Here is a 16,315-nt window from a genome sequence, read left to right as displayed (position 1 = left end):
TTTAAGAAGTAAAAGTTTGATGAAATCTTTGAAGTTTAAATGATTATGTTAGATACTAATGATTTATTTACTTATAGTTTCATAAAGTGCTTCATTATTTGTTTTAGTGCATACGGTACACAGTTTTGTATATTTATTTGTAGGGCTCATATATATGCACAATGTAAGCACAGGCAAATACACTGAACACGTACATTAAATTTTAGTACTTTGAAATACATGTAAATGTTAACATTATCATAATTTATTTACTAATGCAAATGGTCAAATCCAATTATAGAATGTGTTTAATTCACTATGCATCAATAAAGTAGGCATATATTGGTTACTTGTGTAAAGATAGAAAATATGCGATTCAATTTTCCGGACGCTTCATTTATCCGGACGATTTTGCTGGGAACCAAAGCGTCCGGATTAACAAGACTCCACTGTATTTCCAATATCTAGGAGTTACACTAATAAAAGGGTGGGTGGGGTGGGGTTGGGTGGGGGGCTAATGTACATGTAAGAAAGATGTTATTTTAAAGTAATTTACATTTTTCCACCATTTGATTGACAGATTCTGTCACCAAGGAGATATCAGAGTCAGACAGGAAGAAAATCATAGAACTCGAGGAGACGGCAGTAGGCAACAGAAACGAAATCTCGAAGCTGAAGGAAATCTCTGAAGTGGCCACATCGCAGGTGAAAACCCTGGAGATGGTACAGCTGTCTCGGGAGAAAGAGAACGCCTCGCTCCGTCAACAGCTACTGGACTTCCAGATACAAAGTGATGAAAAAACCATTATTGGTGAGGAGACTGTAAAGGTGTAGCGAGAGGGTATCTCAACTTAGAAGTGGTGGGGATATATTGATGTAGGCCTCTACTGTTTAGAAGTGGGGTTGGGATATATTGGTGTAGGCCTCTACTGTTTAGAAGTGGTGGTGGTATATTGATGTAGGCCTCTACTGTTTAGAAGCAGTGGGGATATATTGATGTAGGTCTCTACTGTTTAGAAGTGGTGGGGGGGGGGTATATTGATGTAGGCCTCTACTGTTTAGAAGTGGTGGGGGGGGGGGGGTATATTGATGTAGGCCTCTACTGTTTAGAAGTGGTGGTGGTATATTGCTGTAGGCCTGTACTGTTTAGAAGCAGTGGGGATATATTGATGTAGGTCTCTACTGTATAGAAGCAGTGGGGATATATTGATGTAGGCCTCTACTGTTTAGAAGTGGGGTGGGGATATATTGATGTAGGCCTCTACTGTTTAGAAGTGGTGGTGGTATATTGCTGTAGGCCTGTACTGTTTAGAAGCAGTGGGGATATATTGATGTAGGTCTCTACTGTATAGAAGTGGTGGTGGTGGGGGGGGGGGGTATATTGATGTAGCCCTCTACTGTTTAGAAGTGGTGGTGGGGGGGGGGGGTATATTGATGTAGGCCTCTACTGTTTAGAAGTGGTGGTGGTATATTGATGTAGGCTTCTACTGTTTAGAAGTGGGGTGGGGATATATTGATGTAGGCCTCTACGGTTTAGAAGTGGGGGGGGGGGGTATATTGATGGAGGCCTCTACTGTTTGCTTGTCTCAATGTCTGCTCACGTCTGATTCTATTATATGTCTATTGGCCATATCAATTTCAACTGGTACGAGCACTAATATTGTGCATTTAATTTCCAGCCAACATTAGATTAAAGTTATAACATAGATGTTGCATATAGATCTGAAACTTTCTAACAAAGATGAATTTGAAGAAAAGACCCATGTTTTTAAGCCCGAGTTTTCCCCTTGACACAGCTCTTTACCTGAAGTCAATCTAACCATCATTTCATCACAAACATTGTGTTATTGATGTGTCACTTTTCTGTTCGGGAACATTTATAATTACTTCCACAATCATTTTGAATAACTTTTAAACATTTTTACCCCTCCTCTGATAGTTTCTTGATAAAATGCTGGCTAATGATTGGTTTACATCAGTCACATGAAGGCAGAGTATCAAATATACCCTGTCACTAGAAATACCGTCAGCACCTACTAATGACGTCAGCACCTACTAATACCGTCAGCACCTACTAATGACGTCAGCACCTACTAATGACATCAGCACCTACTAATGACGTCAGCACCTACTAATGACATCAACACCTACTAATGACGTCAGCACCTACTAATGACATCAGGAGAATACTTGTACCCTGTCACTAGAAATTAAATACATAGTCAGCACTATAATGGTATTTTGAATTATCATTGTGATGTACACAAAAAACGTGGGTTTTTTGGGGATTTTTTTTGTTTGTTACATGTTCAATAAAATTTTAATTCCCTGTGTGGCCATTGATGGGGTAAATTCAATACAAAGTTATTCATTGAATGATTACAAGATGATACTTGGTAAGTGAATTTCACACCCAATTCAGCTTTGCCTAGTCAGTATGAAGTTTACTAACCAAGTATCATTCCATGTCCGGTAAATAAGTGACTATGTACGTTTTGTAACTAATGAATTGATAATACACATACAGTGATTATGATGTATGATTGTTAACAGGAAAGTTACATCGCCACATTGTGCAGCTTCAGGTCAGCGAGGGGACAGCCGTGCGGCGCCTCGAGGAGTGTCAGAAAAAGGTCAACAAGCTGGAGGCGCTGGTCCTCCGTCTGGAGCAGAAACTGGATGACAAGGACCAAACTCTGTACCACAACCGATCCGAGGCCCAGGGAAAGGTCAACCACCTCAAAAGGAACCTACAGGTAGGTGTACCACAACTGGTCCGAGACCCAGGGAAAGGTCAACCACCTCAGGTAGGTATGCTACAATCAGTTGGAGACCTTAGAATCTACAATTTAGATCATTTTTAAATAGAAAGGTTGACCTTACAAATGCTTGTTGTCAAACATGCATAAATTACTGTCATATCATAGAATATGCTTCAAACTAATGGTTTGAATCTCTGAAACTTTTGTTCTTTCGTACAAAATGAAAGCAATAAATCCTTAGTTCAGCAGACTGTCAAAGAAAATTTACTTTCTTGAAATCCTTGCATTTTTATTGCTTGTTTTTGCAGGAGCTGCGCATTCAGTTTGCTGGGGCTGTGCCATTATCCAGACAGGAGAAGTTCTCCAGACAGATGATGCAACTTCAGCAGGACAAACAGAAACTGGAACGGGAACTCAAACAGGTGTGGAGAGTTAGGGAGGGGGGGGGGGGCTAACTTCAGCAGAATAAACACTCATACATGCCAACTTTTGAAAATCCCCATGGGGGATTTTGTGCGCGGCGACCTTTTTTCAACGCTCAAAATTCACGACATTTTACCATGAAAATAAATATTTGTCTTTTCAAATAAAATATCAATCTAATCATTATACATGTATCGTACATTAACACAACATCAAGTGTGTTTGACCATTGACTTGAACAATACTATAAAAAAAAACACTTTGAAAGATATACATAAGTATTTTATTAAATCATCTATTCAGCAAAAAATCCTCTCCAACAAGTCACATACAAATATCAAATAATACTTAAAGTTGCATCCTTTTACACCATATACACATTGGCTGGTCTATATATCAAAATTTAAATTGAAGCACATGCATTTAGGTACGACTACAAAGGCGATCTTGCTTGTCTGTAAACATGGGCTTGCAGAGTCTGGTGGAACAATCTGCATTGCAACCAGAAAAGGAGTAATCTGCCCTGCAATGAAGTTTGCGAACAAAACCTTTGCACCCAGGACATCTGAAATAATTACCAGGAAAAAAACACATCAAAATATACGTTTTTACTTGTAAATTAAGGCTACTTGCTAATATAAAATTCAGTACAGATTTGTGCGAATTACGCATCACAAAGTCTATTGATTACTACACTATATAGACTATGTAATACATCGCTATAGACAGATAGATTCGGATAGCCTATATTATTATAGTTGGAAAAACATATATTTTACGTACCTTATTGCATATTTTGGATGCTGTCAGCGAGAGACAAAAAATCGGAATGTCCGATTGTTTGGTGGTGCATGGTGACACTATTATCATTGTCATTCACATTTGTATAAAGGATATGTCAATTTGAAATCCGTCTTCCCAATTAATTACTATCAAAACATGCTTCCCACTGTCCAATAAGCACCCCGACACAGGCAGACCAGGTAAATTACATCACCCCGATACCATACGACACAGGTAAACAGCAATGGCTGACTATTGTCCTGATTTCTGATTGGCCAGTTCAGAAATGACGCGGGATTTCAAATTCCGGTTGGAAATGGGGGTTTGTTGTCGTAAAATGGGAGATATTTTTAGAAAATCGGGATTTCAGGGTATTTTTGCAATCCCGATCGGGATATCGGGATTTGCCTTTTCAACTGCTTCAAATCGGGAGAATCCCGCACAAATCGGGAAAGTTGGCATGTATGAACACTAGAACAGGGGCTCAAACAGGTGTGGAAAGTAAGGGGGAGGGGTAACTTAAGCAGGACAAACAAAAAGTGGAAAAACTGGAATGGGAGCTCAAAAGGTGTGGAGAGTTAAGATGGCTAACTTTTGGATCCACTTAAAGGGCACATCGCTTGTTTCTAACTTTTTAAATTTTTTCAGCAAAATTAATTCATTTCGTGCCTAAAACTACTTTACACGTGTTTTAAATGAAACAGTTTACTTAGTTTTCAAGTTTGAAAGCGATGAAATTCAAATCTTGCAATGTGCATATTTACTTCAATATTTCACGTGCCATTATGTGTGACGTCATATGCGACCTCAAGTGAGAAGGTTTTAAAACAGTTGTTAGCCATTTCATAAACAGATTAGATTTAATGGACAAAAGAGCCAATTATAAGAATTGTAAATAATTATAAATAACACTGCATTAGGGTGTTTTGAGCCATTTAAGGGTGTACTAGCTGTCATTAGAAAGGATTTAGACTGAGTTTTTTTCAATTTTCGAAGGAAGGTATGAGGGAAAAGATGTGGATATTTTTTTGTCGGTACAAGGACTTTGCCATAAAAAAAACCAGTCACATTTGTCCCTGTACTTTTTCAAAAAACCATTTGGACAGAGACCTAGATAAACTGTGAAATAATGGTTCTATCAAAGCTAAGCACTGATACATGTAGGCCTACAGGATATGCATTCCATTCTGGTCTTCAAATTCAATATACTCGCATCAAATGACCTTCACCCTGTAATAACATATAGGCTTAACTTGTGCTCCCAGTTTCTACCAATGGTAGGTTTACAAAAATTTTAAAGATGAAAAATAATTGAACTTTCAATTATAAATGATGAAATATTGTACGTCCAGTGTATTTCCTAACTTTTAATTGAAATGTAATGCTTTCATTTTTTTTCAATGAACATGTAACAACAATACATGCAGTACATATTTATAAGTTATAAACGCCGTGCTCCCACTTCCTAACAACGTGTAGATTAAAAAAATAATGATAAATGAAATTGCTCGATTGAAATAAAGTATTGTGATTTCCACTATATATTGGATCATTTTTATTTTGAAAAATTTGAGTCCGTGACGGTAGGTCTAGGCCTAGGTCAGTAGATGTCAATGATATATCATGTCATAATTTATCTAATCCAAAAATTAATTTAATGATAATTGCACTGTTTATTAAAAAAAAAAAACCAAAGTTAACAATGCTAATTACAGATGTTTAAAGGAATAATGTTACCATATAGACAGCGACCCCATGTAAACATTATATACTCTGTAATTACTCACTTTCCTCACTACATTTGGGGTGCTATTTGTATGCACTGGTGGCTAAAACATATAAGACTATGGAAATTTGTCGACGTCAAGATAAATGTTGTCCATGGTGAATAAATTAGGCTCCTAAAACCAGAGTTTTTAAAAATACATATATACATGTAACACTACTTTCACAATGAATTGATCGAGGAAGGTCGCATATGACGTCACTGTACCACGTGACTACCAAACTAATTAACTAGACTTTTTGAAATCGGGGCTTGGATTTAAGTCTGTATTGTGGTTAATTATCGCAATATTTCGGTGAACGAACTATTAGAATCAATTACTATAAGTATAAGGAAGACAAAATGCATATACATGTAATTTTATATTCTTTGAAAATAGGAGATGTGTCCTTTAATGGATCATTGGAAATATTTTGTTTAGAGATGTTTTAAATTTGTAATAAAGTATGTACATGTATACTACATTTATATATGAAAGAGAATTTAGATTTATATCAAAGAATTTTTTATATACTGTACAAGAATCAACAAACTTTGATATTTTGACCAGAAGTGTTCTGAAATTGCCGTGCTTATGAAAATGAAAATTACTATTGTAATGTAACAGTAGGTTCTTTTTCACAGACCTTTATAGTTTAATTCTTATGCAAAGTGTTGCTGATACAAAAATCTTTTATTTTTATAGAAAAAGATCAAAATGAGATATTTATTTTGTTTAAGGCTCGAGAACACCGTGACCAGGAAGAAGACAAACTAGCTGAGCTGAATCTGAAGAACCGCAGCCTCCAGGAACTTATCGCCACCTTAAAGGACGGGCGCGGTGCGGCCAAAGTGGCAGAATGGCACGGCAAGATGGACACCATCAGACTAGAGGAACTGAAACAGAGGCGGCTCAACAGTAAATTACAGGGACAGGTGAGGGGTGGATCTCAGGTTTTGTCATAAAATTACAGTAACAAGTTAGGGGTGGATCTAAGGATTTGTAATAAAATTACAGGAATTGGTAAGGGATGGATCTTGGGTTTTCTTATTAAAATTATAGGGACAGGTGAGAGGTGGATCTCGGGTTTTATTATATACATTGTAAATTACAGGGATGGATGAGGGAGGATCTCAGGTTTTGTTGTAAAAATTACAAGACAGGTTGGTGGGGGGGTGGATCTCAGAGTTTGTTATAAACATTACAAGGACAGGTAAGGATGGATTTCAGATTTTGTAATAAAAATACAGGGACAGTAGAGGGGAGGATCTCGGGTTTTGTAATAGAATTACAGGGACAGGTGAGGGGTGGATCTTGGGTTTTGTAATAAATAGTACTGGATTGCTAGGTTTTTTTTTTAGTTCTATACAAAAAAAAATTGCATAACTTTGAACAAGAAAAAAAATGCTAAAATTATTTCCCATTATTTCATAAAATCCAAGAGACCTGCTATAAAAAGTTGGAATTTTACATTTTGAAATGTAAAGAATAAAATCCCCACAACATAATGCAGAGCTTGGGATGTCTGGATAAATAAAATCCCCACAACATAATGCAGAGCTTGGGATGTCTGAATAAATTCCCACAACATAATGCAGAGCTTGGAATGTCTGAATAAATTCCCACAACATAATGCAGAGCTTGGGATGTCTGAATAAATTCCCACAACATAATGCAGAGCTTGGGATGTCTGAATAAATTCCCACAACATAATGCAGAGCTAGGGATGTCTGAATAAATCCCCACAACATAATGCAGAGCTTGGGATGTCTGAATAAATTTTCAATTTATATCGGTGTCACTGTAGGAAAGTGGTATTGTTTTAACAGATTAATATTCAATGGGTTAATACAGGGCGAAGCCCTCTCACGGCCCAAAGGGCCGTTAGAGCGGAGCTCTCCCTATAGGTAACACGTATATATATACATGTTTAAAAGGAAAATATAGGAATATAATGAAAAATTAAACCATACCTATGGAACTTGAAAAGTTTGGTACCAATCGCGTCGATTCAAATATTAGCACGTGGACATGTATTCCTCCATTTTGAATCTCGTCTACCCTAGTTCACGTCGTTCTGAGATGTTAGTATTGTTACATAAAATCCGTAAAAGCATGTAAATCTTATTTTCTTAATCATATATAATCACTCCACGATTAACACCATGTTTTTTGTTGTGGTTCAAACGCTATGTTTGTAAATTTGCTAAATAACGATGCTGAATATGACGTCACAATGTACTGTTTACATCAATTGTGTTATATTTCCCGCGTTCCATATATAGGCGGATCAAATGTCCAAAATTAGGATGCTTTGATACAGCTCCGTCCACGTGGTAACATTACTTCGGGTTGTTTTTGTCCTGTTTGGGATACAGATACTAATGCCAAAACGTTTTTGCTCACGCTATAAAACATATTATTTTGTTCATATATATATATATATATATATATATATATATATATATATATATAGATTTACATTTATATTTCATAGTAAATGAGATTTATTTTGTATTCAGTGAGCTGTATTTTGTATTCAGTGAGCTGTATTTTGTTTGAATGAGCTACATGTATGTGTTGTGTTTTGTTTTGTGTAACAGATAAAGTATTTGGAGGGAGTCATCCGGAACAATGAGGCCACTATAGCAGACATGGAAGCAGAGAGTGTCCGGATTACCAAGGTAGGGATCAGAGAGTGTCCGGATTACCAAGGTAGGGATCAGAGAGTGTCCGGATTACCAAGGTAGGAAGCAGTGTCCGGATTACCAAGGTAGGAAGAGGCCCCACAGAAGGAAGCTGTGTCATTATAAACAAACAGTTGTAAATGAGATTATATGCTAACACTGGTATGTACTTGTTTACCTGGAAACACTAATGAGGAGTCATCAACTCAAAAGGAACAGAAAGTTTTATCTATTGCAGACCTTGTGTAATCCGAAGTGTTATCTCGAAATGTACATCACGTTTCAGTATTTCCTCTCCTATACTTTTTTGAAGCAGATTTTCTTTCCAGAACGTTTTGTGTTATGATTGAATCACTTTGTGTGTACATGTACATTACATCAATATATAAATGTGATACTATCTGTGTACATGTACATTACATCAATATATAAATGTGATACTATCTGTGTACATGTACATTACATCAATATATAAATGTGATACTATCTGACCAAAGCCAAACCTCTTTATTATGCTATTGCACAAAGGATGTCTTTTCTGTGATAGCATGATGTAGAGGTCTGGCTTAGTCAGATTGTGTGTGATGTACAGTGATAGCATGATGTAGAGGTCTGGCTTAGTCAGATTGTGTGTGGTGTACAGTGATAGCATGATGTAGAGGTCTGGCTTAGTCAGATTGTGTGTGATGTACAGTTATAGCATGATGTAGAGGTCTGGCTTAGTCAGATTGTGTGTGATGTACAGTGATAGCATGATGTAGAGGTCTGGCTTAGTCAGATTGTGTGTGATGTACAGTTATAGCATGATGTAGAGGTCTGGCTTAGTCAGATTGTGTGTGGTGTACAGTTATAGCATGATGTAGAGGTCTGGCTTAGTCAGAATGTGTATGTTGTACAGTGTACTGATTCTGTAATGAAACAATTTCACTGCTACAAGAAAGAAATGATAATTGTTAAAAAAAAAAAAAAAAGATTTCAATATTCATATGATGAAAATTGGTTGTAATACTATTAGGATTGTGAAGAGAAGCAGCTGAGATGATTTCAATATTCATGTGATGAGAATTGATTGTAATACTTTTAGGATTGTGAAGAGAAGCAGCTGAGATGATTTCAATATTCATGTGATGAGAATTGATTGTAATACTTTTAGGATTGTGAAGAGAAGCAGCTGAGATGATTTCAATATTCATGTGATGAGAATTGATTGTAATACTTTTAGGATTGTGAAGAGAAGCAGCTGAGATGATTTCAATATTCATGTGATGAGAATTGATTGTAATACTTTTAGGATTGTGAAGAGAAGCAGCTGAGATGGGAGCATAGAGAAGTAGAGCTGGAGCGTACGCTGCAGAGAATGGAGGATCAGGCGCAGCAGATTGCTGGGGCAGCATCCAAGGTGAGTTAACGATGCCTCGTGTGTTAGAACGTTACGTAGCAGAGCCCTGATGAGCAGGTTCCTGACTCAATATTTAGAGGTAAGCAAGATTTGTGATATACAGAAATATCCTGTACAGTATTGGGAAAGGAGAGACAGGCCAGCAGATTTCTGAGGCAGCAGCTGAGGTCAGTCAGCACTGAATTCAGTCTCACAGTATGCAAAGAAAAAAATAAAGAGATTTGATATTCCTCAAAATTGTAATTCTATCTTTATAGAATGAATTGCCATAGAAACAAATCTCATTCAAATAAATAACAGTGCTGGCATTTTATGGGGGGAAAGATTATTTAATTGAAAGCGTATCATTAAATTGATGAAATACTGTGCACAGTCATTCAAAACTGCAGGCAAAAAGAATATCTTATCTAAGATTGCTTCAAAGTATGTTGTGTATGACAGAACTATATTATTATTTATACACTTTACTGCAAGTTTTAGTTTGATCAATAGAATTTTACTATTATTTATATGTTTCAGTTGAGTGATAGAATTATATTATTTTTTATATGTTTCGTGATAGAATTATATCATTATTTATACGTTTCAGTTCTAGCAATAGAATTATATTATTATTTATACGTTTCAGTTTGAGTGATAGGATTATATTATTATTTATATGTTTCGTGATAGAATTATATTATTATTTATATGTTTCGTGATAGAATTTTATTATTATTTATACGTTTCAGTTTGAGCAATAGAATTTTATTATTTATACAACATCTTACCACATATTTCAGTTTGAGCAGGCGCTTGGCTCACTGCCAGACTCCAAACTTCCAGTTGCTAACCAATTGGAGCAGGCCATCACAACCATCAAAAGCAATGTCAAGGTCATCTTGGACATACAGGGTGAAAACAAAGTACTCAAAAAGGTAGGGGTCAAGATTATGGGGTATTAGAATTGTCCTAAATCATTTTTCACTAGATTCTGAAAATGCATAATTATGCATTGTTAATTTTTGGATTTAGGTAATGCTTTTTATAAGAAAAACATAAATCATGGTGTAGGGTTTTTTTTTTATTCCATTAAACAAAAATTAAATTCTGTTAATTATAAATTTAATTTGATGAGTACAATGCCATGTAGCAACCATTGATGATGTAAATTCCATTAATGATTAATGTTGCATTGACGAATGAATTTGTGTTCGCTGATGAAATAATTCATATCCTGAATGATGCGCCATCGCAACTATTGATGATTTGTTAAAGCAACATTTATCATTGATGGATTTTATATCATTAGTGGTTGCTACAGTGCTTTTTTTATATAAGTGAAAAAAATACACTTTAATTTCTCACAGAATGTTTATTTTCATACACTTAGGACTACTGTTTAACAAGAAATTAATTCACTATATTTTCGTTATATTTTATACATCTTTTTTTTTTATACTTTGTAATTGAATATGTATTATGCTGATGAGCCGTAAGACTTAAAGCCAATAAACAATACAATATTTGTGGGAATAAAAATTCAGCAAATTCAACGTACAGTGAATAATTATTCAAAATTTGATGAAATTTAAAACTTACTGTGATCTGCTGCACATTGATACAATATCTTATATACTGTCATTACAGCATGTAGAAAGTTAATTAGTTACACAATATCTTATATACTGTCATTACAGCATGTAGAAAGTTAATTAGTTACACAATATCTTATATACTGTCATTACAGCATGTAGGTAGTTAATTAGTTACACAATATCTTATATACTGTCATTACAGCATGTAGAAAGTTAATTAGTTACACAATATCTTATATACTGTCATTACAGCATATAGGTACTTAATTAGTTACACAAGGAAATTTACTTTGCTACAAAATTTTACAGAGGAATGAGCAACTGGAAAAAGGTCTGCAAGAAGCTGAGAGAACTGTGATAGCTCGAGATAAACTCATCTCTGAGCTGAGACTCAGAATGCCCGCCACATCTGAGAGAGATGAGATCATCCTACGGGCGACCTCAAAGGTCAATACGGCCATGTCCCAGAAACCTGCAGAGAAAGACTTCCAAAGTGAACACTCCATAAAAATTGCTCAGTCAACCATATCCAGTTTACAGGTAACTCACCCAGATCCCAAGGAAGGAAGCAGGTGTTGTACAACAACAACGAATTCAATTATTTATTCTTAAATAAATACAATATGTGTATTGTAGAGAAGTAATTCGTAATATATAATACAATACATAGGATGCAGTTAACATGGAGGACACGTCCTCTCCCTTATAACCATTAAAAATTTGCATAATCTTTTAAGTACAATATTAACATTTTTACAATTATGAAGCTGTTTAAATCTATATTTATTACAAATCTTCACTCCTAAAAGAGGGAATGAAAAAATGAATTTCTTTATATTCTGTTCATATTGAATGATATGAAAAAGTTTTATAGCTGTATGTATCATTTACTGAAAGTTTTGTTTTACTATAAAGTCATTCACTTATCACACCTTAAAATACAAATTGGATTCTTTCTACGAATTAAATAGATGAAAATATATCACCCCCTGTCTGGCATGAATAGAGAAAAAAAAAAGTTTGCACAACTTTTCAAATTGATTGAATTGAGAGAAAGAGAGTTTGAATACGATTAAAGATGGTATGCAGCTTTCTCTCGTAAGGCCACACTACTCTTCTCTCACAACTCCTCCTTCAGTAAACTTTTTGATCTGCCCTTACAGATCTAGGATGCAGGTCTCGTCATCAGCATGTCAGTATAGTAACATATTTTGCTTAGCCTTGATGTTTAATGTGCATGCATGATTAAATCCTTGTTGAATAAAAATCTAGTTAGCAGTGTATAATGGAATTAGGAAATAGCATGCAGTTCTTCATTTTATATTGTGAGGATTCAGATTCCAAAATATTAGATAAATGAAGGTGGGAAATGTACAATATATAATGGATGAAATGGAAAGAGTAGTGATTTAGATTTGTGATATACAGATGTGCGTGTAATGTTGCCTGTCTCTGGGATTTTAGATTTATGACACCTCATGCATGTATAGTTTTAAGTTTTGGGTGGGGTTTTTTTTTCAGGCCAGGATTCAACAGAAGGAAGAGACTATTGCCAAATACCAGGAGCTACTGAAACAGGCTCGTGACGACATGCAAGAGATGAACAAACGACACGAACAGGACCTCAAGAACATGCAGCTCAAGATCCATCAGAACACGGACGCCGCGTTCAACAAGTTCAAGGAGGCTGCTCGGGACCTGATGGCCAAACAGCAGCTGAGACAGCCACCCACAGAGAAACAGGTCATTGATTGATCAGTTGTTGTTTGGGGTCCTGTTTATTGATCATTTGTTGTTTTGGGTCCTGTTGATTTATCATTTGTTGTTTTGGGTCATGTTGAGGTTTTTCTGCTAAATATAAAATGTAACTCGTGTATCTGAACTAGAACTCTTTGGAAACTACACTTTATGTATATATTGTTTATAAAGCTAAGATATCATTTGGAATTCATAGATCGTATGAATGCTTTAAGTCCAGGTAACATACTGTAAACATATTATATTTGGCATGTACGATATTTGGTGGAAATCGTTTTTTCAACAAGTTAGCGTAGATTTGATTTAGCGCATTCCTGAATTACTTTAAACATCTAGATTTACGGATAGCATTTAGCGATGTATTTGATTTAGCGGAAGCTGTGTTCCGCCATAGGCGCTAAATAGAATACACAGCCAAATGTAATACATTTACAGTAGTGGTCATCTTGTCACTGCTCCGTCCTGAGTTTAATTCTCAGGGTCAGCAACAGTTGTACATGGTGGTCACTCACTCGGACATGTAGATTTCCTCCATGTCTTCCTCTGATTCCCCCCCCCCCCCCCCCATGCCTCCCTCTGATTTCTCCCCATGCCTCCCTCTGATTTCTCCCCATGCCTCCCTCAGATTTCCTCCCATGCTTCCCTCTGATTTCTCCCCATGCCTCCCTCTGATTCCCCCCATGCCTCCCTCTGATTTCCTCCCATGCTTCCCTCTGATTCCCCCCATGCCTCCCTCTATTTTCCCTCCATGCTTCCCTCTGATTCCCCCCATGCCTCCCTCTGATTTCCCTCCATGCCTTCCTGATTTCCCTCCATGCCTCCCTCTGATTTCCCTCTGATTTTCCTCAGATTTCCCTCCATGCCTCCCTCTGATTTCCCCCATGCCTCCCTCTGATTTCCCTCCATGCCTCCCTCTAATTTCCCTCCATGCCTCCTTCTGATTTCCTATGCCTCCCTCTAATTTCCCTCTATACCTCCCTCTAATTTCCCTCCATGCCTCCCTCTGATTTCCTTCCATGCCTCCCTCTGATTTCCTTCCATGCCTCCCTCTGATTTCCTTCCATGCCTCCCTCTGAATCACTCACACTTATATCTAATACATTAAGGAATGAAAGTAATTTTCACTAATTTTATGCAATTGAATATCAAGTAAGTTGAAGCAGCTTACGAAGTATAAAAACTGTGAAGCAGTTTATGAAAGAGTATAAACTGTTCCAATGACTTTGTATTGTATAAAATGAGTAGAAATTACTTTCATTCCTCATGATTTAATTTAGTATACTGCATTTGATATTATTTGATAAATAATTCAAAAGAAATTATCAATTCTATATGGTGCATAACAATATAATTGCCATAGCAACAAAATGGAAATAGTGCAGCCAATCATATTGTAACGTCATTCCTAAGCTGTAACTGACGATAAATTAATTGAAAAACAAAAGAACAAATATTTAACATATTTTTGATTAAATACATACAACTTAATAGAATCAGAGTGAATCTAAAGCAATAAACCCGTCAAATCAGCAGAAAATGTCGATTCATGAATCATTGTCATCCTGTCAGTAATTCCTGCTCGTAATCTCTGATGTGCATTGACCTTGGAGGTCACCAGTTCGGAAAAAAGCGAAAGAGAGGCACTGAGCACGTGTCAGATTTCTAAACAATTTTACATGCCAATTTTATAGAAAATTCACTATCAAAATTTGATTTGAGTTGCACATTTGCGTAATTATTGCTTTCTTACACATATACATGTAGTACTTTTTGTCATTCGTGAAACGATGTAATATTTTAAACAAACAAAATGTGTAGTCACTCGCATCAGTTTCCATCTTTCTATATGATGTCGGTCTCAGCAACCCGATTATGTTCGGCAATCATCGTTCCCGTATCCATGTATACGACGCAGTGGCGGTTTATACGAAACGCTCATTGTATGTATGCTCTCAAACAATATTCCCTTGTTTATTTTGTTGAATTTTTCTTCAGATCTTGGGGATTATATCAGTTATACCGATAGGAGTTCATTGATTCATAATTGGATAATTGAAAAAATGCTGTCAGTTACAGCTTGTATTGCTTTAAAATGGCAGACCATGATGATATCTTAGTACAGTATGATAAACATTGATAACATCAAATGAACCAATCAAATTTCATTTCTGAAATTATTTAGATATATAGAACTTGTTTGTTAATTATTATGGAAAAAATGAAATTTGTATTGCGCTTATACACCATAAATTTAATATTCGTATTTTTGATATTTTTAAAACAAATTTAGGACCCAAGCCATACAGATCTGTATCTGTAGCTTAATTGCCTATGTAATTCTAGATGAACTGTATTAAGGCTTTATTTATCAGGGAACAGATCCAGCGATTTGTCAATTCCTCCACTTGTGCAAATACTGTAAATTTCATTTCATTTGTGAGAACTTTCTTGTTTCATAAATTTGTGTGGTTTTCTTGACATAAAAATGAGGTTTTCATGAATGATTTTGTATATTACATACTGTTTATATACATTAGAATTATGCAAAGAAACCCAGCAAAGCAAGGAAATTACAAAATTATATAGTTAGTAGAAATCTAACTAGTGAGCCCAGCACTGCAATACCTTAAAATCAAATTATTTCATTCCCAGGCTGCAAAGATCCAGGAACTGGAAGATCATTTGACGGAGCAGGACAACGCCATGGCGGCCATGAGTGAGAAAATCCGACAGAGAGAAGAGGAGATAGTCAGCCTTAGAGCCAAACTACAACAGGAGTCTAGACAGTTCTCTGTGCACAAAGACAGGTGGGTGTTACATCGTATCTTACTGCCTGCAAATTTTTAGTATTATCATTGGTTTACATCGATCATGTGAAGACCACGTATATCCCATACACCAACAGTGGTAGTCACGGTTTATGGATGAGTTATTTCCCTTCTCAAGTTTACTTTGGTTTCAAAGCGGTGGACTCCTCAGTACCATAGCTGAAAACTCTCCTCGAAAACGTAAATGTCCAGCTGTTAAACTGAAATGCGGACAGTACATTGAACGCAAATATGTAAGCTCTGCAGTTTCTCACGCCACTTGTGTGTGACATAGTTGTTCCAGGTCACAGTGTATCCTACATGAATGCTTAAAATTATGCAAGTTTTTATTAAAGGCAGTCGGTAAGATATGT

General features: G+C 36.1%; 1 protein-coding gene across 1 annotated transcript in view; it reads left to right on the top strand.

The window, feature by feature from the left end:
* The window catches only part of LOC125674514 (centrosomal protein of 290 kDa-like), a 75,900-nt gene that overhangs the window by 30,773 nt on the left and 28,812 nt on the right, over positions 1-16,315 (top strand). Inside the window, exons 29-38 of the mRNA XM_056159099.1 lie at positions 560-790; positions 2,533-2,735; positions 3,050-3,163; positions 6,454-6,648; positions 8,317-8,397; positions 9,692-9,799; positions 10,582-10,716; positions 11,686-11,916; positions 12,898-13,119; positions 15,787-15,941. Of these exons, the coding sequence (XP_056015074.1) occupies positions 560-790; positions 2,533-2,735; positions 3,050-3,163; positions 6,454-6,648; positions 8,317-8,397; positions 9,692-9,799; positions 10,582-10,716; positions 11,686-11,916; positions 12,898-13,119; positions 15,787-15,941 (1,675 nt within the window). The remainder of the gene's footprint in view (positions 1-559; positions 791-2,532; positions 2,736-3,049; positions 3,164-6,453; positions 6,649-8,316; positions 8,398-9,691; positions 9,800-10,581; positions 10,717-11,685; positions 11,917-12,897; positions 13,120-15,786; positions 15,942-16,315) is intronic.

This window comes from Ostrea edulis, chromosome 3 (genome assembly GCF_947568905.1).
Source record: "Ostrea edulis chromosome 3, xbOstEdul1.1, whole genome shotgun sequence".
Lineage (NCBI taxonomy): Eukaryota > Metazoa > Mollusca > Bivalvia > Ostreida > Ostreidae > Ostrea > Ostrea edulis.
The sequence above is the reverse complement of the archived record's forward strand: the minus strand, read 5'-3'. Positions and strand labels throughout refer to the sequence as shown.